At 38.8% G+C, this 23,970-nt stretch overlaps 3 protein-coding genes and 1 pseudogene across 12 annotated transcripts in view; 1 reads left to right on the plus strand and 3 right to left on the minus strand.

Moving 5' to 3' along the window:
- The window catches only part of LOC127414959 (S-adenosylhomocysteine hydrolase-like protein 1), a 32,958-nt gene extending 27,965 nt beyond the window's left edge, over nt 1-4,993 (minus strand). Inside the window, exon 1 of one of the 2 annotated variants that reach the window (XM_051653379.1) lies at nt 4,430-4,993. In XM_051653379.1, the coding sequence (XP_051509339.1) occupies nt 4,430-4,615 (186 nt within the window). In that variant the 5' untranslated portion in view covers nt 4,616-4,993. The remainder of the gene's footprint in view (nt 1-4,429) is intronic. The other variant, XM_051653378.1, reaches the window with a different exon arrangement.
- Nucleotides 4,994-6,941: 1,948 nt separating this feature from the next.
- nfyal (nuclear transcription factor Y, alpha, like) lies at nt 6,942-17,555 on the minus strand. 9 transcript variants are annotated; one of them, XR_007892882.1, is made up of 10 exons: nt 17,406-17,555; nt 16,612-16,708; nt 13,911-13,994; nt 13,032-13,178; nt 11,893-12,024; nt 11,567-11,669; nt 10,930-11,102; nt 9,369-9,542; nt 8,097-9,285; nt 6,942-7,921 (listed from the first exon to the last, which is right to left on the minus strand). XR_007892882.1 is itself a non-coding variant. In XM_051653387.1 (10 exons), exons 2-10 carry the CDS (start codon nt 16,687-16,689, stop codon nt 7,859-7,861), a joined length of 1,065 nt encoding a protein of 354 aa, XP_051509347.1. In that variant the 5' UTR covers nt 16,690-16,708; nt 17,406-17,555; the 3' UTR covers nt 6,942-7,858. The 9 variants fall into 9 exon arrangements, 3 of the variants coding, with proteins under 3 accessions (XP_051509347.1, XP_051509348.1, XP_051509349.1); XR_007892881.1 differs by having other exon boundaries at nt 13,908-13,994; XR_007892885.1 differs by having other exon boundaries at nt 10,948-11,102; nt 17,406-17,554.
- LOC127415393 (neugrin-like) lies at nt 17,498-20,418 on the plus strand (annotated as a pseudogene).
- A 149-nt stretch (nt 20,419-20,567) lies between these two features.
- Nucleotides 20,568-23,970, minus strand: part of LOC127414951 (sortilin-like) — a 28,557-nt gene continuing 25,154 nt past the window's right edge. The window contains exon 20 of the mRNA XM_051653368.1: nt 20,568-22,906. Coding sequence (XP_051509328.1) covers nt 22,892-22,906 — 15 coding nt within the window. The 3' untranslated portion in view covers nt 20,568-22,891. The remainder of the gene's footprint in view (nt 22,907-23,970) is intronic.

The raw sequence follows: 23,970 nt of genomic DNA on the forward strand, positions 1-23,970 counted from the left end.
GCATTTGTCCAGAGAGAGAGAACGCGGTAAGGGTATACACCTGAGTGCTTTAATATCTAACACCTGTTTCTGATTACAGTAAGCACGAGGGAGAACAATAAAAGAGGGAGTCATCGATCTTGTGGTGCTGGAACAGCTTATCCGTCGTCTGACGAAAGGAACAGCGGAGTGGGTCCAGTGCCACTGCCTGGCGTCGCTAGAGGAGGCCATCCAACTGGCTGAGGACCATATGTCGGCGTATCAGAGGGTGGAAGAGCCCTCCCACTCTCTCTCCCCTCCCTCTCTCTTTCCCCCTTTTCTACCCTCTCACTCTGTCCCTTTTGTACAGCCAATCCCGGTTCCCAGGAGGCACGGAAATGTACCGCCGAAGCCGGCTCTCCGTTCGCGGGGGTTTTCCCTGCCGCCGGTGCCCTTGATGTCTCCTCGCTCTCCCCATCAAGTGGTTGAACCCGCTAACACAGGTGCTGATCCCAGTGATGGAGCTGGGAACATTGGTCCGGGTCCCCGACACTCCATGGGCTGCCCCCGATTGAGCCAGAGCGTACAGAATACCGGTGAGTGTCAAGGGGAGAACACATCAAGCCTTGGTGAATACTGGCTGCAATCTGACCATTATACACCAATGTTTGGTTCAAGACAAGGCTTTGGGCACAGGTAAAAGGGTGAGGGTGAGGTGTGTGCATGGGGATATTCACAATTATCCTGTAGTGACACTTATTATTAAATTTCAGGGGCAAAAGCATAGAGTGGAGGCTGCGGTTAGTTCCCGTCTCACCCATCCACTAATTTTGGGAACTAATTGGCCAGAATTTCAAACACTATTAAAGGGACTATGTGTGGATGGGTCCAGCGAGAAAATTATTAGATATGATATGTGCAACACCTTGGTGGGGGAGGCAGTGCTGGGGCGGTCTTCATCAGCTCCACGTCAGAATGACATAAGGGAGTGGGAGGCTTCGGCCCCTCCCGTCCTTAGAGGATTTCCAGAGGGGGATTTCCCTCTGGAGCAGTCGAGAGACGAAACCCTTAGGCATGCCTTTGACCAAGTGAAAGTTATTGATGGTCTACAGCTCCAGCCAAATGCTGCACTTTCACATCCATATTTTTCAATGATCAAGGATCAGTTGTATCGAGTGATGCAGGACCCTCAGACAAAAGAGGATACAACCCAACTGTTAATACCGCAGAGCCGTCGAGAAATGTTATTCCAGACGGCTCATTATAATCCAATGGCAGGTCACTTAGGGCAGGAAAAGACACTAAACCGACTAATGGCCTGTTTCTATTGGCCGGGCATTCGCAGGGATATTCACAGGTGGTGTGCGGCATGTCATGAATGTCAGCTGGTGAATCCACCGGCCACCCCAAGAGCGCCATTGCGCCACCTTCCATTAATTGAGGTCCCCTTCAAACGAATTGGCATGGACCTCATTGGGCCATTATGGCAGATGGCATGCGGACATCGCTTTGTATTTGTTCTGGTGGACTATGCAACGCAATATCCGTATGCAGTGCCTCTGCGCAACATCTCAGCACGTAGTGTTGCGGAGGCACTCTTCAGAATAAACTTCCGAAAGGGGATTCCAAAAGAATTCCTCCCTGATCAGGGCACTACGTTCATGTCACGTACACTACACGAACTATACAAATTGTTGGGTATTAAATCGATTCGCACCAGTGTGTACCACCCACAGACAGACGGGTTGGTGGAATGATTTAATAAAACCCTGAAAAATATGATTCGGAAATTTGTTCACGAGAGCGCTAGGTTTTAAGACAAGTGGCTCGATCCCCTGTTATTTGCAGTTCGAGAGGTCCCACAAGCCTCCAAAGGGCTTTCCCCATTTGAGCTGCTGTATGGGCGTCGACTGCGCGGTGTGCTCGACATTCTGCGGGGAGCTTGGGAGGAGGGACCTTCAAACAGCAAAAATTAAATTCAGTACATTCTTGATCTTAGAGCAAAACTCCACACTTTGGGTCAACTAACAAAGAAGAATTTGCTCCAAGCTCAGGAACATCAAAGCCGACTGTATGACAGGGGCACTCAACTACAGGAATTTGCACCGGGAGACAAAGTGCTTGTATTCCTCCCAACATCGAGCTCTAAATTACTTGCCAAGTGGCAAGGGCCCTTCGAGGTCACACGGCAAGTGAGAGATCTTGATTACGAGGTAAAATGAACAGATGGGGCGGCGCATGTCAAATATACCACCTCAACCTCTTGAAATTATGGTGGGAGGCAGTCCCTGTGATGTTGGCAATTGTGGCTCCGGAGAGGGCGGAGCTCAGACCAGAGGTGAATTTAAAAGCCAATCATGTCACACCGGTCACTTGTGGGGACCACCTCTCACCGTCTCAAGTCACAGAGGTTGCTATGTTGCAAAAAGAATTTGCAGACATGTTCTCGCCTCTGCCTGGTCATACAAACCTCATACAGCACCACATCGAAATTATGCCCGGGGTAGTGGTACGTAGCTATCCCTACTGGCTTCTCGAGCACACGACAACAGTAGTTCGGGAAGAATTAGATACAATGCTCGATATTGGAGTAATAGAAGAATCCCACAGTGACTGGTCCAGCCCAGTCGTTCTAGTCCCTAAGAGTGATGGGTCAGTACGTTTCTGTGTGGATTATAGGAAAGTCAATGCGGTGTCTAAATTTGACACATACACAATGCCTCGTATTAATGAATTGCTTGATCGGTTAGGCACCGCTCGCTTTTACTTGACACTGGATTTGACAAAGGGTTATTGGCAGATCCCCTTAACGGCGACGTCTCGCGAAGAAACGGCCTTCTCCACACCATTTGGCTTACACCAATTTGTGATACTTCCGTTCAATTTGTTCTGGGCCCCGGCTATGTTTCAGCGCCTTATGGACCGAGTCCTCAGACCGCACTTGGCTTACGTCGCTGCCTATCTGGATGACATTATTATTTACAGTCACAATTGGCAGCAGCACATGCAGCATCTGTGGCTGTTCTGAGGTCGCTGCGATGAGCGGGACTCATGGCAAACCTTAAAAGGTGCGCAATTGGGTGGGTGGAGGTACAGTATCTCGGGTTCCACTTGTGTCACGGGCAGGTGCGTCCCCAAATTGATAAGACAGCAGCGATTACGACCTGCCCAAGACCAAAGACCAAAAAGGGGGTGAGACATTTCCTGGGGCTGGCTATTATAGAAGGTTTGTGCCTAATTATCCGGACGTCACCAGCCCGCTGACTGATCTCACTAAAATGGAGCTCCAGACCCGGTCCAGTGGACGGAGCAGTGTCAACAGGCATTTATGTAGGTGAAGGCTGCACTTTGTGGCAGACCGCACAAAGAACCCCGTAACATTAACGTATTTTGGCCTCTAACTATTGCCTCTATATCTTTCAAACAAATACCTTTCACACACCTGGCTGGACATGGGCAGGTGCATAAGAGACACTTTAATGGGACTGAAAAATAAAACAGACGAAGTCCTGCACACTGTCATATAGCTTGCAAACCTTTAAATCAAACTTTTGTTGTTGTTGTTGTTGTTGTTCAGAGACCTTTGTCACTCATTTGACTTTTTACATTATGTTGTTTCATGGATAAGAATTTTTACAAATCATTTCAAAGGAAAAACATTTATATTCACTATAAGAATTTCTGTGACTTTTTCATGACCTTTTCAGCCTTGGAATTTTACAATTCCCTGATATCCCTGAAGTCATTTTTTTAAATATTAAAGAAAAAATGTGAATTACTGAATTTGATTTGGCACTGGGTATAATGTAGCAGAAGAGAAGCAGCAGAACAGCCCTTGGCTCTGTTGTATAACCACCAGCTGACAGCTCTGTGAGCCAGTGGGCTGAGTAGTGTGGCTCCTTCACCACCCACACAAACGCACTTCTGAGGGCAACACTGAATAGATTTACACAATGTGCCCTGGATCAAGCGATGTTGCACCTTCACTTTTTGATGTATGAGTGTTCTGACTCCAAACACACCATGTAAGCCCTGCTACAGTTGTCCTACATAATACAACTGTAATACTTTGTACATGTTAGTGGAAGACGCAATGGGAATATGTTTGTGTAGACTACATTATATTTTCTCCTCTTATAATTTAGATTGTATTAAAAAAAAAAAAAAAAAAAAAAAAAACCTGAGAGTCTTTTTACAATGCAATAAAACTGCAGTGGACAAAGGTCAGTCACCAGTGCATGGGAAATGACTGGTTGCAGTGAAATACAACTAAACATACAGTTTATACGAAATAAGTCACGTGATTCTAACAGGCTACAGCGCACCTCCAGTTCAACCCGTCAGTGATAATCTTTCTTAATGATTCCAGTAGACTGAGCGAAACGTCCCAAACACAAGTACGGCACTATGCAATGTTCTGAAAACACATGATGCATAACAGCGAACCCAAGAAATGCCATGTCCCACTTACCTTCTTGACAGATTTGAGAGTCGGGACCGCAGTGAATGCGGCGGACAGCTCTCCGACGTTCATGTTCACGTCGCTGTTCTTGGTCGCTGTCATCGCGGAGTATTTCTCGGCAACGTTTTCGCTCTCCTTAAACTCTTTGCTGGCCTGTTTCACCTCCAGCTTTACATCCCCGCCAGATTCTGACATGGCAATCTAAATCTACGCAGTTTGTGAGCCGTTGCCGACGATTTTACGCGACAGTCCTTCAGCTCTGTAACCTTTCGATTTGTCCTTGCGTTGCTTGAGCGTTTCTAAAGCTCCGAGTATCTCAAAAGCGGAAGGGGTGATTGCGCAAGATGCCTATTAGATAGGAACTGTCGAGTGCGGATGGAAAACGGATGCCGAATGGCTAGAGTGTATAACAATGTAATTTCACTCTAATCCGCAGTGGATCACAGATTATCACATTTGACAGTCCGGTTGACGCCAGCAGCATCAGCGGTAGACGGGGCGTAGAGTCGAGCACCTGCACGCGGAGGAAGTTGTAGAGAAACGTGTCTGTAATGTGTCGGTTTGCTGCAGAGCGCTCTCGAGTACCTGTTCTTTTCGTGAGAAAAAAAAAACAAAAAACTAAGAATCACACTTTCGAATGTAGGTGAACTTGGACAGGTTGAGTCTCATAAAATACATAAACATTTGAATATTTAACATTTTACCTGAGTTTAGAGAAACATTGCTCACAAAACTAACTCCACTGGACAACGAGAAACCAATACGCATGGACTTACCTTTTGATTTTTTTGGGTGATTTTTACGCAACCTGTCAAGAAAAAAGCCAACATTTTGGACCATTTAGGTCTTTTGTCATTCGTGACATTATTTTCAGGACATTAAACACCTTTTATCCCTCAATTCTCATTACCGTAAAGTGTCTGGTGTCTGTTTTTTTTTTTTTTTTTTTTTTTACTGTTTTAGTGTAAAAAAGATCCTGTTGTAAAAAAAAAATATATATATATATATATATATATATATATATATATATATATATATATATATATATATATTTAAAATCAGAAAAAAATTATGAGTACTACTTTAAAGAATAAAAACACTTTACAATTTAAAGGTGCACTCAGTCATTTTCCTCATTAAAAAAGTTTAACTTTTCAAGACATGAATTGTAATTTTGAAATATATGTACGAAATCATGAGCACTCACATTAAAATGAAGTCATATCAGTAACCTTATAAAAGCTGTTTTACTCTACATGGAGAGGGTCCGCACATGGGAGCTGCCACGTTAGAATCACATGACCAGCCAAATACTGCTGGCATGTAATCTCAGTAACCGTCCTGTTATTTGACACTTTCACTCATTGATTAAAGTAATGAAGGCTGACTGTGAATACTACATTTCTACAATGGCATCTGAAACTGAAAACTATTGATTTTAAATGATGCTGCATCCAAGCCGCTAGGTGTCAGTGTAAGTCCAAGATGACACAAAGAAAATAGTTACTGAGTGCACCTTTAAAGGGATAGATCAACCAAAAATGAAAATTCTCTCATCATTTACTCAGCCTCATGTGATATTTGTGTAAAACTTTCTTTCTTCTGCTGAACACAAATGAAGATTTTTAGAAAAATATCTTAACTCTGTTGGTCCATCCAGTGTAAATAAATAATGACCAGAACTTTGAAGGTCCAAAAGGCACATAAAGGCAGAATAAAAGTAATCCATATGACTCCAGTGATTAATTCCATGTCTTCGAAAGAAATATGTTAGGTGTGGGCGAAACAGATCCATATTTAAGTCATTTATAAATCTCCATTTTCACATTCTTCTTCTTTTGAGTCTCTATCGCCACCTACTGGGCAGGGAGGAGAATTTATAGTAAAAAGGACATACATATTGATCTTTTTCTCACCCACACCTATCATATCGCTTCTGAAGACATGGATTTAACCACTGGAGTCATATGGATCACTTTTATGCTGCCTTCATATGCTTTTTGGACCTTCAAAGTTCCGGCCAACATTCACTTGCATTGTATTGACCTACAGAGCTGATATATTCTTTTAAAAATCTGTGTTCAGCAGAAAAAAGATATACACATATATGGCATGAGGTGGAGTAAATGATGAGAAAAATAACATTTTGGGGTGAACTATCCCTTTAAGTAATATACATTTTTCCCACGTTGCGATAATGAGAACATCATGACCATCTTTTTTCGCATTGTGGTAATAAGAATTTGAGGGGTAAAATATGCGTGACAGTCCTGAAAATTATCTCACAATGTAAAAGATATTAATGGCCCTAAAAATAGGCATCTTCTATATGCAAAATATAATTTCTTATTTGTTTAATTTGGTTTTTGAGTAATACAGAACCAGGACATTTTATTGAGAATCACCCGATATGGGCTTAAAATATCTGCTTTCATACTGCTGCTAGTACCAAGCAGATTAAAGGACACATCTTATACAACTTTCTAGTGCTCACACAGATTAGACTTAATGATAAAAACGATGCATTTCACACACAATTTAATTAGAACAAAACATGTTAAAAGATTAATGTGTCCAACATAAATCAATAGTATCTGCATTTTCACACAAGGACTAGGTGAGGCAAGAAGACATACTAAAACAGCAGGTCACTGGATACACTACCACAAACTTCACTCCAATTACAAATCAAATTGTACTGTTATCAAAACACTTACGTAAAAATTATTCATGTTAAGACCAAAAAGTGTACAAAAGCTTGGGACACAAGAATGCCCATACGCCCAGAGTTTCCTTGGTGAGGAGGACTGATTTCCAGAAAATGCTGCACCTTTTGATTTTCATTGTTTCCCCAACCCTCTTTTCTCCATGGCAAACATGTACAATACACTGAACAACACTACCATGAACTTGTATAACATATACCTATAGCATTTCAATGTAACTTCTCACTTGTGATGTCATAGACCTGACTTCATCTTAAAAGACATGTCCATAATAGCAAGAAACATAAAATCAAACAAATCATATTGGTCTTTATGCAATTAATTGCCAAAATGCTTGTTCTATTGCCATCTTTGAGAAACGTCACTGTACGTGGTTCATTGGTGAGCTTTTGGCCGTGTGTAGTTGCTTCCTCTCAATTTATGCTTTTCTGCTAAATAGCTTTTTAAACCACAAGCTGAATTCATTAAGCTTTACATGAACAGAAATGGCTCTTTTTATGCTTCTCCTCTGGAGTAATACCAGACCTTGGAGAGAAAACAGATGGGCCCCTCCTTTACAGTAGAAGACATAAGAAAAGAGAAACACAGACTTGACCATGATGAATTAAGACTATCAGTCAGTTACTTTTGTGATGGAGGCTGGACGGTGATACACATTGGTGTAATTTTTGAGCCTACACAGTCACTTCACAATATGTTAACACTTTTGGTGCTACGAGACCCGTATCATCTGGGCCACTGTCTCATCTCCTGCCTGGTTCTGTTCCTGTTGCTCCTACAGGGAAAGGGGGGAGGGGAGGAGAGAGATAGAGGGTCAATCATTACCCTCACACCTAATTTCAGGTATGCTTCACTCAGCACCTCTTTCAAAATGAAAAACATCATGATTTAAAGCATGATGAGAGACACTGAATAACCAAGAACAAAAAGGCTAAAGGGTTTATATTTACCTAGGCATCACATCATGGATTTCAGGAAGATGGCAGCAGTTCAGCCTTTTGGCCTTTACATTTAGTCTTGAAATAATTTTTATCAAACATCCTAACAGACCTCATGACCAGAAAAAAAAATAAATAAATAAAATAAAAATGAAGATACACAGTAAAACATTTTTTAATTTGGTTGCAAATTGTATTTTTTCTCAGTAGACCCTTAGAAGTCATTCGCTTAATATTGTCTTGTTGTGTCAAAATATTTATTCAGCATAAAAAATCACAACATATGACAATAATAAACCAAACACTGAGACTACACCGGAATGGTGTCAAAGCCAGCAAAAAAGCAACAGACCTCCTCAAAAAAAAAAAAAAAAAAAAAATGGAATTCCAATTAGATGTGAAAAGAAAGGAAAACAACATTATAATCAATGCATACATTTATTTAAACTAGTCTGTCAAAAAATCATTTTTATATTTACAGACAACTAAAACTATGAGAGGGTCTTCATGCTTTCTTTAACATGCTGTAGTCCATTCTGTTAATAATAACAAATGCGCTTAGACTGTGATAAACACATCAGATTTGGAGAATATCAGGCAGGCCATGTCTAGATTAGATGTTTAAAAAAAAAATAAAAAAAATTTGCAGTACAAAACTCTGATTATTGAAACACTGTGAAGTAATGATCTTTTTCTTGTTAATGCAGAATTGGAGATAAAAGTTCAGATGATAGACAGGTAATAAAAAAAAATCACACCCTTTAAACAGCACATTAGACTTTTGCATGCAGTCTGATAAGGGATAAGGTAATTGCTTCAATATGAAAAATGGCTTAGCAATGTGACAATGGACAGACTCAAGCAGTCAAAAAGCACAGAGGAAAGCAGCTAAGCAGGAGGTGATGCATGCAAGAGCAGCCAATAACAGCATTTTACACCAGAAAGGAAGGAGAAGGGATCTGCAAAGGAGTTCAATGAGAGCAGAGAGGAGTATCTATGCGAGGGGCGGGGTGTGTTCGTGCAGCCAGTGTGAGCTCATGAGTTCGGTGGCATTGTGGAGGTCTTCCTGCTTGATGCGGCCCTGCGCTCTCACCTGCATGGCCAAGGCCATTTCTTCTTTCTCTTTAGGTGAGAAGAACCGTCCCCCATCACCACGCTTCCTCTGCATGGCATGTTTGTGACGTGACTCATGAAGGTATTTCTGAAAGAGAGAGCCAGGAATCAGTGTGGACATGGAACATAATTCAATGCAAGATGTTTATCATAGTATTCACAAAGACTTACTCTTCTCTCTTTAGGGATTTTGCCCTCAGCCTCCAGTTTGGCACGGGCTTGCCGTCTTTTTAAGATGCGATGATATTGCTTGGCATTAACATACAGGGGCTCCTCTTCAAGCATCTCGGCTCCTGGCAGAGGGATTCGTTGTATAGCTGGCACAGCACCACCACCTGGCACCATCTGGCAGAGCAGGTAAAGGGGGGGGGGGGGCAACAGATTTAATTCACTCTACTATCTCATAAAAGTAGCAAAGAGAAATGTTTTTACAAACTTAAAGGAATATTCCAGGTTCGATACAAGTTAAAATTATTTAGACTCATCCCTCCTTTTCTTTAAAAGAGCAAAAATCAAGTTTACAGTGAGGCACTTACAATGGAAGTGAATGGGGCCAAGTTCTGGAGGGTTTGAAGGCAGAAATATGAAGCTTATAATTTTATAAAAGCACTTACATTCATTCTTCTGTTAAAACCGGTGTATTATTTGAATTGTAAAGTTGTTTATATCATCATTTTAGTTGACAATACATCATCATGTCAACGAAGTTGTAAAATTGGCTATAACTTTACACAGAAAAGGTTCGTAAGTGATTTGATCACACTAAAATCATGTTAACACTCTTACTGTTTATGACTTGTGGCCATACTTCTGAAACAGTGAGTATTTTAATGTTTAAGGATTGGCCACATTCACTTCTATTGTAAGTGCCTCACTGGAACCCAGATTTTTGCTTTTTTTTAAAGAATAGTACAAATAAATTTTTGTGGTAATAAACAATGTGCCACAAATGCTGTAGATTGAGCTTAACTTGTATTAAACTGGGAATATTACTTTAATAACTTCAATCAATCAATCAATGATAAGCAGGTGCTGCCTGTATTTTTATTTTTTCTCAATCAGGCACCAGCCAAAGTAATATGGACTGAAATCTTGAAGACACACTAGCGTGAGAAAAGGACACCCACAGAACATCATTTGAGTGGATCATTTGCGATAAGACGGCTGGCGGATATCAACCATACACTTTAATCAGTGCTAAAGATTAACACACACAGTGAAGGAAGGTCGCAGGTTTCAACATGCTTCTGAGTAAATCATCAAATTCTATGAAGATTTCTGAAACTAGGAATTTTCCAAATTTGAAGAAACCAAACTCTCGGTTATATAATAAGAAAAATTATTGATGTGCATCTTTTTACTTTCAGCAGGTTAAAGGTAAGTCCAGAAAGTAATATGAGTTTTAAAGGGTAGTTCAGCCAGTAATGAAATGTATTCACCTGCATGGCTTTCTTTTCTTCTATGGAACACAAACAGAGATGTAAGGCAGAATGACAGCCACAGTCACCATTCGATTTTATTGTATGAAAAAAAAATTAAAAAAAAAAAAAAAAAAGATGCAATGAAAACAAAGTGACTGAGACTCAAATCTAATTTTAACGGACGACAGGAATGATGCAATGAGTAAATGATAACAAAATTTTCATTTTTGGTTGAACTATCCCTTAAACAGCATGCACCCCACCACACCTGTGATGACTAATGAAGGGGGCGGTTTAAGCTTGTTAGGTACCTCATCAGGAGGTCTTACCATGACCATTCCCCCAGCGTTCACCATGTTGCCAGATACTGGCAGGGTAACGGTGACTGTGCCCTGCCCACTGTTGGTTGTGGAAGTGTTAGTGGCACCTGCTGCCTGGACGATCTGAGTTCCTGCCAGAGTACCTGCTGGGATTGTGATCATGCCTATGGAAGAGAGAGAACAAGTCCCAACATGAATAACCTTGAATGCTGTTCATCTTGTTTGAAGAAGGTTTTGTCTATGTTTGAAAAGATACTACTACTTGTTCTAAAAGATTATAGTTAAATGCACCCAAAAATCATAAGTCTATCATAACTTACACAACCTTTTGTTTAAAACTTGCTTAACATGTTAGGCAGTATGTTATCCTCAGTCAATATTTGCTTTTATTGCATTTATTTTCCCCCATACAATGAAAGTGAATAGTGACTGAGGCTGTCATTCTGCCTACCATCTCCCTTTTGAGTTCAACAGAAGAAAGTCATATGGGTTTGAAACAACATGAGGGTGATTAAATGATGGCAGAATTTTATTTATGGGTGAACTCTTTCTTTCAAGTCTGATAACTCTGAACATGTAGGATAGATAAACCAGGTGTTAGTAGGCTATGTTCTATGTATTTTAATACCCTGCTGCAGAACTGTGCCATCTGCGTTCACAGGCTGGTATAAAATGGTCTGTCCTTCAGCTGTTTGGGCAACCTGCTGTCCCTGTAATGTAATCTGCTGGCCCTGTAAATCACATAACACAAAGAATGTTTGCACTGTTGTAAGTGCCCTTACAACAGTGTTCTTATTTTCAAAACTTTGTAAAGCAATAAAAAAAACCTGCCTTACAAAGGTTTTACAAACTTTGGTCAAGTCACCATTCTATTAATATATGTATGATACAATATGTATAACAGATAAGTAAAGCAAAGTCCTTTTGAACGAGTGTAAGGTGGGTGTGTCAGACCTGGTTCTGGCCTGCGGTGATGGCTGTCTGGGGTTGTTGTATAATGATCTGTTGAGGCTGGCCCTGCTGACCCTGCAACTGCAGCGTTTGACCTCCCTGCAACTGAATCTGACCCGGTTGAACCAACTGGATCTACATACAAACACATGCAACATGAACACAACCACAAATCACAAAAATAGACATAAAACACATTTTTTATAAAGTAAAAAAAGTGTTTTAGTAGTAAAAAAGAAAAATTAAAAAACACAAAGATATGCTATTCGCAGTTAAAATACAGACATGAAAGAGGGATATTTTGATCATTTTGCAAATAATTTTAATAGGAAAATCTAGAAGATGCAAAGAATTCTTTTCTCTTTAAAGGGATAGTTCATCCAAAAATGAAAATTCTCTCATCATTTACTCAACCTCATGCCATCCCAGATGTGCATGACTTTCCTCCTCCTGCAGAACACAAAGTTTTTTTAGAAGAATATCTCAGCTTTGTTGGTCCTTACAATGCAAGTAAATGGTGGCCAGAACTTTGAGGGTCCAAAAAGCATATAAAGGCAGCATAAAAGTAATCCATAAGACTCCAGTGGTTTAATCCATGTGTTCAGAAGCAATATGATAAGTGTGGTTTTTTTTTTTTTTACTATAAATCTCCACTTTCACTTTCTTTTGTTTTTGGCAATTCGCATTCTTTGTGCATATCACTACCTACTGGGCAGGGAGGAGAATTTATAGTAAAAAAAATATCAATATTTAAGTCCTTTTTTTTTCTATAAATTATCCTCCCTGCCCAGTATGCACAAAGAATGTGAATCATCAAAAACAAAAGAATAATTTGAAAGTGGAGATTTATAGTAAAAAAAGGACTTAAATATTGATCTGTTTCTAACCCACGCTTATCATATCACTTCTGAAGTTAGGGATTTAGACACTGGAGTAATGTGGATTACTTTTATGCTGCCTTTATGTGCTTTTTGGACCTTCACATTCCTGGCCACCATTCACTTGCATTGTATGAACCTACAGAGCTGAAATATTTTTTTAAAAATCTTGATTTTCTGCAGAAGAAAGAAATACACATCTGGGATGGCATGAGGGTGGGTAAATGATGAGAGAATTTTCATTTTTGAGTGAACTCCTCTTACCTGTTGAAGGCCTTGAGCTCCAGACACAGGCACCTGCATGATGGTCTGCCCCTGAGCACCAGACATGGCCTGCACCATGATAGGCTGACCTGACGATGTAATCAGCTGCCCGCCACTCACCTGCACCATCAGGGGCTGGCCCTGGACCTGAGCATACAAAGAAAGTTAGTGTGGGGCCAAAAGGTTAGGTCTTAAATGGGATACATTATACATTAAGCTGTGCTGAACTATTGAACTCATCGGTCCAATCCACGTCACCACATGTATTTATGTTTTATCCACAAACCTTTTAATAAACATTATCATATGGTGATTATAAAGTGATTAAGTGCCACCTCCCATACAGAAAATGTAGGTTGTTAAAAACAATGACATGGAGTGATAACGCATAGTTTTAAAGGAGGCTCTTCCATGATTTATGCAGAAAACAACCTGGACTGATGGTAATGACTGTAATGATGCATGTTTGGGTACTTACACAAACAAGATCATAGTGATCATACTCAAATACAATCATGCAGTCCTTCCATATCCATACAGTGCAATCGGTTATCCAAGCAGAGACATCTAACTTCCTGTGAACTCACTCAGATGTGTTCGCTCAGCTTTATAAGCAGAAGCTAACACATACAATGGTTACAGCATGCAACCTTGAAGACAAACACTTCAGATTCTGTTCCAGACACATTAAAAGGGGTGGATGCCTCTTCAAAATGTGTACTGAGCAGATGCTGTGGTGCCACAGGCAATATGGAACATGGTAGACAGCGGAGTGATTCATTCATTGACCAATTCAGAAGATCACAATGTGTTAAAAGCAAGGTATGCTGGACAAGCATGCAACAGCACAGGTCTGAAGGTCGGAGTTCACACAACTACCTGGAGTGTCTGCATCTGCTGGCCCGTTGCTGTAGCAACAGGTGCTTCTGTCTGCAGCTGTACTGTTGTTACAGTGCCCTGAGCCTGTGGATAACCCAACACCACACCTTGTTCTGCATTATTTGTCACAGCTGTTGTTAGAAATTTTAATATATAGGGCTGGGTATTATTGATACAGATTTCCCGATTCAATTCCGATTCACAAGCTCTATATTCAATATCGATTCATATATATACTATGAAACATATTTCAGTTATAATGTCCCTTTTGCTTACATATTAAATAAATTCTCTCCTAGCTAATGCTGTTAATTATACAGAAAATATAATTTTACTAATTATATTTGATTCGTTTTTCATCATTTTGGTCACATTTTGGCTTTTTAAAGATGAACAAATACATGTATTCAATCGATAAATATGATATATTTTATATATTATTTTTGATACATGGTTATTATTATTACAAGCATTTACATTGATTTGTTGAAAACATGCTAAAACCGGTACTGTCTGTAAAGAGCGTCTGTAGATGAGCGCATTTTAACGAGAATGAATCTCGTTAAAAGCTTTATGCCATGCGTGATCAGAATTAAATGTTTATTTTTTTTTTGTTTTTGATCAACAACTGACTGTAGAGAACAGAAAGGGTATTTATTTTTTTTCTCCCAATTTGGAATGCCCAATTCCCAATGTGCTTTTGAGTCCTCGCAGTCGTGTAGTGATTTGCCTCAGTCCGGGTGGCGGAGGACGAATCTCAGTTGTCTGAGAACGTCAACCTGCGCATCTTATCACGTGGCTTGTTGAGCGCGTTGCCACGGAGACAGCGCATGTGGAGGCTTCACACCATCCACCATGGCAACCACGCTCAACTCACCACGCGCCCCACCAAGAACGAACCACATTATAGCAATCACAAGGAGGTTACCCCATGTGACTCTACCCTCCCTAGCAACTGGGCCAATTTGGTTGCTTAGGAGACCTGGCTGGAGTGACTTAGCACGCCCTGGGATTCGAACTAGTGAACTCCAGGGGTGGTAGCCAGCGTCTTTACCACTGAGCTACCCAGGCCCTGAACAGAAAGGGTATTAAAAGAGACATTATTCAATGACAAATAGGTCACGTGGATCTTGTCTTTGGACACACATTCAGAACAACTTTTAGTCTCAACACACAGTGAAAGGATCTCGCTGCTGAATACTCCACCACAATACTACACAATCACTGGTGAGGGAAATGTAAACATTTACCAGCCAGTTGCCAAATATATACATTTTAGTTGCATAGCGTGAAATTTGGTTGCAAATGCGAGTGATTTTCTCTCATTGTAGTAAAAGATTGATCTTGGGATTTAAGAATCGATATCGAGATCTTTCAAATGAAGACTGCGATGCATCGGAAAATCTATATTTTTACCTACCCCTGCTAATAAGTGGCGCTTGCTTTTTATGGCACAGAAAAACACCTACTAGTATTATACTTTCTAGTGTCTAATCCTGTAATCCAGACTGTTCATCTCAACTGGTATTCTGTGCCCAATAATAACCACTTCTGCACTATCAAGCCGAACGGTTTTCTTTGAGAAACCGTGCCGTTCCGGGTCAGTTGGCACAGTTACGGTTTCTTTTTCCACTGAAGTGCTTGAATGTACATATCAAATGTGTGAGAGATAAACATGGGGAATGATCGCAAATTCCAGTTTTTAGGACTGTTTTTCCTGCTGGTTTTTACTCTGCAAAAGCACAGGAAAGCAAAAAAGGAATGCAAAGAGAAATAGGTGAAAGGTTTACTATAATTTAGGGGGTTGTGTATGCCACTGGACATGAACACACAGAAATGTAAATGTTTCCAGACTAGCTAAAAAAGGACATTTATTCACAAAATATTATGCAAGTAATATGAGTTTTAATGAGCTAGCATAATATACCTTTCTAAAGACAAAGGCATGTAAAAAGATGTCCAATACTAGTTAAACCATAATCACAAAAGCATGAAGATACACCAAACATACACTATATTTTTTATTACATTTTATTAACCTCACCATAGCAAACATTGCCAGCTACCTAAAAAAAAAAATGAGTTACCTTGGCATTGGCAAATTGAAAATCGTGAGTCGCCATGCACTAAAGCCATTCCACCAGCATTAGCTAACCGTGCCGAGGCCAAGAACGGTTCATAATCATGCTGTGCCGAACCATGCTCAAGTGGAAATGCTACTGGAACCGTTCCTCACCATGCTCAGAACCATTTGACAGATGGTGGAAAAGCGGCTAATGCATTCAATTCAGATCAACAGCTTTTCTGTCAAAACCACGGTCACTATTTTTATTTGGAAAAAATAACAGACATATCACAAAAATTCAGACTAGTTAAAAAAATATTTAAAAAATAGACTGGGTATGCTTTTGTCATCATGGCTGAGAAAGTGTCATGTAATTTCACCAGGAGAGAGACATGCTGGCCAGTTCAAATATTTTTCACCAAGACCTTTTCTTGAACTTGAAACGACTTCCTGAATTAAATTACTCTCCTGCTATTTTGGAACAGCAGTGCACCTGATGCAGATCTGCATACTATAAAAATGTATGGTTTTTCCGAGAATGATTTAAAAATGTAGGGAAAAAATAAATAACACACTTGTACCCATTTTTCAAATTATGTTCAATGATTAAAGGAAAACCTGTTATTTGGATCTTACCTGCTGCTGTATTTGTCCATTGGCAGTCTGCACCACTATTTGTTCTCCACTGGTTGTTGTAGCTGTATAATGCTCCATCTTTCCTTCCTCACTTAATCTGTCATTTTAAAGTATAATAATAATAATTTTCAAAGAGGTGCAATGCATGTCCAAAACCATTTGGCTACTTATCATTCCGTGTAAAAAAAGCTAGTGGATCAAATTATATTTTGAAGGGCAGGCTTTAGGCCAATTCACACACACAAAAGCCCTTGACTGCAGGTTGGGCATGAGTCCAGGTGTATTTTGAGTCTGAATGCTTCCTTGTTGAAGGTAACCAATGTATGTCGATTTAAAGACGTTACTGATGTTTTAGCTACATACATAGTCTGTGATACACACAACAACAGGGTCTGTTAGCTTGGCTACATGAATCAATAATTTAGCAGATATATCTTATTTATATGCCCTTTTGCTTTCTGAAAAAAGAAAAAAAAAGATGGCAGCATTTATGGCTTGTTGGCAAATACATCGTATTTTCTTCACATTGTAAGGAAACCCTGGCAATTGCAATGCACCCAGCTTTAATTAGTCCAAAAACAGCCTCTCTATTTCACAAACACTCGCTGTTCTATATGTTTGTTTTGTTCACTAACACTATCCCCTCTTGTCTAGCGTCTGCCCTCGCGCTCACTCCCTCGCTCATTAACCTATTTGATTTCAGTATTTTGCGAAATTAGTCATTTGGTTGGTCACTGACAAGCCAATCCGTGTTGTCAGCTACCATTTCACTCAGAGCCAGCGCAACACTTTACCGTTTCTCCCGTTGTCCGGTACCCTTCTGATTGGCTCCACTACAGATCTCAAAAACCCAATCAACACTGTGTTGCGGACAAAATGGCGCAAAATGAGCCACACAGAGAAGAAAGGAGGCAGGCTCGGCGCATGTGATCGGCGAACGGACCCGAGTTTAGCCGAATAAAAACGAGCAGATAGACGGAAAGGGCCGAAGGGCTTATTCGTTGTGGGCGTGGTTAACCCATTGCTTCCGGTGTAATGTCACCGTGAAAGAAGCAGCTCGAGTGTGTCCGCATTGTTTACAAATTTTGTGAACAAATTATTTGAGACCATGTGGTTGTTTTATACTTAAAGTAGTTGGGTTACGACAAAGTGCGACCAGGTATATTTGTTAAATAATTAATATTTTGTAATAAGGCAATTTGTTCGCTTTGCTTGCTTATAGTGGACATGATGATGTCATATCTTTTGATACGGTATATACTTAGCAGTGACATTATTTGTTTAATCTGACTACAGCTCAGGTGAACACAATACATATATTCTTTTAATATGTTATGGTCTGATGTTTTTTATTTTCCTAACTGTACAGAAAGGTCACACACTAAACTGGCCTCTCTCCCAGTACTTGCTGCTTGCCAGTGTTGTCGCCATGCTAGCCGAAATGCAGTTGGTGGGTGGGTGTCTCAGAGGTATTCTGATTCACATCCAAAACAGAGACAACAGGAAGACATGTTTCAAGAAGATGATATGGATGCAGTGGAAGCCACACTGAAGTCTATTATTAGGTGAGTCCTTTAGGACACAAACACAATAGCAAACACTTCTGTCATCGTGGATTAATGTTGTTTTCTATGCAGTGAAGAGAGGAGATGGCATAAAGCAGCCAAGTTCCACAAGGTCAAGAGGCAAATGAACAAACCTAGAGCCCCAGAGAGAATACTCAACTGGGAAGCCATTGAGCAGATCAGGTGTCACTGGAACTCAGTTCATACATATGCCTGTTTACACATATATATTGTATCTCTCATAGCTAAATGCGGGGTTCCCATACTTTTTGACCAATTAATTTCCATGACTTTACCATGACCTTTCCATTACTTTTCCAATCATTTTTGATTACTGGATGAGGATTTTTGAAAATCATTTAAGAGATATTTCTAGGTTGGATTTCCATTTGTGTATCAGATAGCAATCTTTAGAATTAAATGAAAAGTTCACCCCAAAATGAAGATTTTCTCATAATCTACTCACCCTCATACCATCACAGATGTGTATGACTTTCTTTCATCTGCTAATCACAAACAAAGATTTTTAGAAGAATATCTCAGCTCTGTAGGTCCATACAATGCAAGTGAATGGTGACCAACAAGCACATAAAGGCAGCATAAAAGGAATCCATAAGACTCCAGTGGTTTAATCAATGCCTTCTGAAGTGATCCAGTCGGTTTTAGGTGAGAACAGACCAAAATCTAACTCCTATTTCATTTTAAATCTTGACATCAGCAGGCTTCTTGATGATCATGATTTCAAGTTCGATTACATTTTCTAGCGCCATCTATTGCTCTGCATGGCTGATTTTGGAATAGCATACTACTCGTGCTACTTCTGGCATATCTGTCTATGGCAGAAATAGTAAGAGTAGTATGGCGGTATGCGATTCCGAACTCTGTGCATGTGTCAAGCTCTAGGAAGGGTAATCAGTCTTGAATTCATGATCGTCATGGAGACTGCTGATGTCAAAGTTTAAAATGAAAAATGTGTTATATTTTGGTCTGTTCTCACCCAAAATCAAATAGATCGCTTCAGAAGATATGGATTAAACTACTGGAGTCATGCGGATTACTTTTATGCTGTTTATGTGCTTTTTGGAGCTTCAAAGGCCTGATCACCATTCACTTGCATTGTATGGACCTACAGAGCTGAGACATTCTTCTAAAAATCTTAATTTGTGTTCTGCAGAAGAAAGAAAGTAATACCAAAATGGGATGGGTGAGTAAATGATGAGAGAATTTTCAGTTTTTGTTGTACTATTCCTTAAACAGATTTAAATAATTGTACCAATGTCTCCAGTTAGACTAAAACAAAAAGCATCCTGAGATTTGAATGCGGGCTCAACAGGGGAATTGCTTAATGAGCAATGTCTAGTCAATTAAATATTTTATAGCAGATCATATCTATAATAAATATGTATTCACTACAGACATTTAAAAAAAAATTCCAGGCCTTAAAATCCCAATTTTATAGCTTTTCCACGACTGTGGGAACCATGTAAATGTCTCTGAAATCTTTTTGTGTGCACATTGTCTGATATATTTTTTTGTTCCTTGTCCAAAATGTATTTATCTGCAGCCCCTCCAAACACTGACCTTGTTTGTCTACTTACTCAGATACTTAAAGCAGGAGTCCCCAGAGGAATGCACACTACAGAAGTTAGCAGAGGGTTTCTCTTTAAGTCCTGACATAATTTCCAGAGTCGTCCACAGCAAATTCACCCCCACAACAGATCGAAAGCTCCAGCAGGACTCTTAAAGTGTTGCCCAGTATTGGGCAGCTGTCTCCTAGAGATTGCAAAGCTGGACAGTCCAGATTACTATGGTCAAAAGGTGGTACACCAGCCATGCTCACCTCAGGAAACACAGGTGACCTGACAACACTGAGCAATGGAGCTCTTGCAGTGAAGGGGGGTGAGACAGGACTTATGCCCTCTGGTGGTAATGTCCCATCAGTGTCAAGAGTAACATCTCAAATATCAGCCATACAGAAAGTGACACATAATTTACAGACGCAAAAGACTGCTGAAATGGACGCAGATGATATAGAGTTGGAAGAGGAATGGGGCGATTCTGACAGAAGAAGAGCTGGAGCAGGTCATGTTAACAACGCAGAAAAAGCCCAGTCCAGTGGAACAGTGAAACTTCCTGTACAGAATCTGAGTGATTACAAGTCACGTTTATGAACAGATGTGTCATGTTCTTTTGAATATTGCTTATTCAAAATATTAAAAACTTTATAATACAAAATAACTGTATTGTTACAATTTATAGTTTGTAATAAAATTGAAATGCCTCAGTGCACACTTCCTAAGCTTCCATCCCCATTTTGAAAGTTAAAAGAAGCAGCTTATTGATTAGGATACATATAAGACTTGGGGAATGATAAATGGAATATGGCAGACATTTCATTTTTCAGACATGTAAGTTTTTATTTTTTTCTTGATTTAACTTTTTTCTGTCACATTTTTACAACCTCTTATGTACGAACTAAACAAACAAGGCAAATTCAATGGGACAAATACATTTTTTTCTCAAACAAACAGTTCAGTTCCAAATATACAGAGCAAAAATAACAGATAAAAAGTCGAAATAGCTGTATATGTACAGATCTTCACAACTACTATGTACACTGATTTTGCACAGCAAGAAAAGTGTTACACCTCTCATATAAAAATGCTGTCACAACTGAAATTGTTTAGCTCTACGCTTCAGTTGTGTTGTGACCATTATTACCATTACTACCCAAAGCATGGAGAACAACCCAAACAGGATTAAACTTAATTTATCTGCAATTTAGCAAGAGTATTCCGTAAAGGCAATATTGCCTAAATCTCAATTACGGGTATGTTTGTTACCTCTGATTTATTAACAACTGATAGATGAACTGTTTGTCAAAGCTCAAGTTACCAACACTGGTAATTCTTTCAGAAATGAGATCTTGTCTTTCAATTATTGAAGATGAGCTTGACATTTCATTGAAAGGCACAAGCTGCCTCCATGCTAGGCACTTGAATGAAAACATACACTTAATCTTAAGGTTTTTACACCTAGAGCAAAACTATAAAACACTTTATAACCCATAATCTTTGCAAATGAGATTGTCTTCCTTTGAGAAAACATGAGATTTTTACTTAGTATGTGTAACTAAAGAATTAAACAACCACTAGAGATTTTAAAAAATGGTAAAAAATGTACACCATATTAAATGTCAATTTCACAGTGGAGCTGATATTTAAATGCACATGTCCTAAAAACGCTTGCATCAGACTTGAAACATCTATGCAAACATAAATTACCAATGGAAGGTTGCTATGAATATTGCATATGAATATTCTAAATTAAATTAAATGATCAAAGAGTTTAGATCATTGCATCTGTTCTTTCCTCTTAAATGCAGCTTTGCTGAAGTTCGCTGCACCCAAATGAAAATAACATGCAAAATTAATGCGACTAAGCTACACAAACACATAGTCAGGTTTTGGCATCTCTGTGTAATTGGTAAAAAATGTCACACCTCTGCTTGATATTATGGGACTTTCCGTGGTCAAAACAAGAACAGAGAAACAGGAAAATGTTGCTAGCAAAGAAAACTATTTTATCAACTACAAAACTTTGATTTGGGCAAAATGCGCAAGGTTGTACACAAACTACAATTGTATTATATTTTGCATGCATCTGCATCATTGCTTTAATGATGTTACTTTAATAAAAATATTATTGTTATTATTACAAAATTTTAATTCACCTTCTCATGTATTCAATCTATTGGAAGTGTACAGTAGCATATTTGCAAAATATGTTCTTTAAATATGTTAAAGGAGTGTTATTTTAAAATTCTCTCCATGTTCGCAGTTATTTTTGCCACATAATTCAAAAGCCTAAAATACAATATTTCTTCACAGTTTCAGGTAAATTATGTTCATAAATCTTAAATTAGAAATACACTTTTTTGTGAGGCCAAATATTATTAATATATACCTGCAGCTGGCTGTTTCTCTGGAATTTATTGCTATATTCATTAATGTACCTGATGGCTTACAGGAAAGTGAGCATTATCCTAATGTTATAACAGCAGGTATTACTAATATAATGGTAATAAACATGTAATGAACAGTCAAGATTCAGTAGCACAGTATTTCAAATATAATATCTCTAAGAATCAAGTTTACATGCTTAAATAACATGTAAGTGTGATATGATTAATTTGCATTGTATCCTGATTCTTTTGATAGATTGGCCTCTTCTGCAAACCAAACCATTTCAAATTCTGATATCTCTGTGAGAATTGCCTATATGTATAGACCTAATTTGTACATAAAAAGAACAGCAAGTATATTATGTACAAGTAACCCATTGACAGTCATATCAAAAAGAAGTTTTATCCTTCAAATCAAGCCCAAAATCTCCTAATGCCAAAGAAAATAATTTAGACTTTCAAGCATTAGCTTAAACATTGTTTCTCTGCTTCAGAGGATTTTACCAGCATAATTAGAGGTACATTCAAAGATACTTCGTTCATGAAAATAGAATCCTCAGAATCCCCACCTATCGTTGAAGCAATAAGCTTCCCTCCCATTGGTGGAGAAGCAGAAAGTGCATGACGTTAGCTGGTAGATTAAGTTTGAAAAAGATGACAGCTGGTTTGTGCTTTAGTAGGGAGGAGACAGCAGCAATAATGCCTGAATGACAAAAAATGTTGCTCCTTCTGCTCACTCTAATGCTCAGCTTTACTCCAGAAGGTCCTACCAAACAGAACACACTCATTTAACAATATCATTAAATGTATGTAGTATTTCAAATCTTGCAAAAAATATTTTTTATAGTCTTGCAAAAAAAAAAAAAAACATTGAATAAAGTATTTAGGGTACATCGGGGCTAAAGGCACACCTTAAGGAAATGTTTTATTTTATTTTTCTGGTCACAAAGTGTATCAATATTGAAAAAATAAATGTATTTTTATGAAATATTGATGGAGCAACATAGTTTGTGTTAAAATAAATAATAACAGAAGGTTGTTTTGATTAAAATTCTTTCTTTATTTTTATTTTTTTTATTTTTTTTAAGGTGGCAGGGAGCATGTGGGGTAAAAAGCTGCAACATTTGGAGTAAAAGGCCCCCAGGGGGGTCATAATGATATAGTGTAAATACAAAAGTTAACACATTTGAGACAGCAAGATGCTTTTTTTGAGTAACAAATTAAGATAATACTTATTTAAAAGAACTTCAGAAAAGGTTTCACTATTTCCTGTTAATTTTGATCACATTTGGCATTTCATAACATATATTCTATAAACAAATTAATCTCCATTGTGATTGGATCAGTCAATCTGAGCCCACTTTGAACATTTTTTGTAACAAACCTACTCACCCCATGCGTTTTATGGGGGCCTTAAGCCCTTGAAACAGGGTTGCTTTTAATCCCAAATACCATTGTTTCACTTATTTGACAGTCATTAAAAAACTTTTGATTTAATCACCTTGAACAAAACTGAAAATGACAAATAAGTATTTTGTCTCAAAATAAATGTGATAATTTCAGCGATTCTTATTAGCTACATACATTTGCATACATTTAGCCCCATTGTACCCTAACCTGCAATTGTTATCTTAAGGATCTATACAAATTTATGTTGTTGGCGTAACCTAATTTGTCAGATTGATTTAGTCAGATTAAATACAATTTTTGACTTGAATAAAACCAGTTATGATTTTTTTTTAGATTACCTCACAAAATATTTTTTTACTGTGTACAGTGGGTCTAAAAATTGTCAGAGGTCACTAGTAAAAAAAATTTATGTTTATGCTT

Source organism: Myxocyprinus asiaticus, chromosome 24 (genome assembly GCF_019703515.2).
Source record: "Myxocyprinus asiaticus isolate MX2 ecotype Aquarium Trade chromosome 24, UBuf_Myxa_2, whole genome shotgun sequence".
NCBI classification, from domain to species: Eukaryota; Metazoa; Chordata; class Actinopteri; order Cypriniformes; family Catostomidae; genus Myxocyprinus; species Myxocyprinus asiaticus.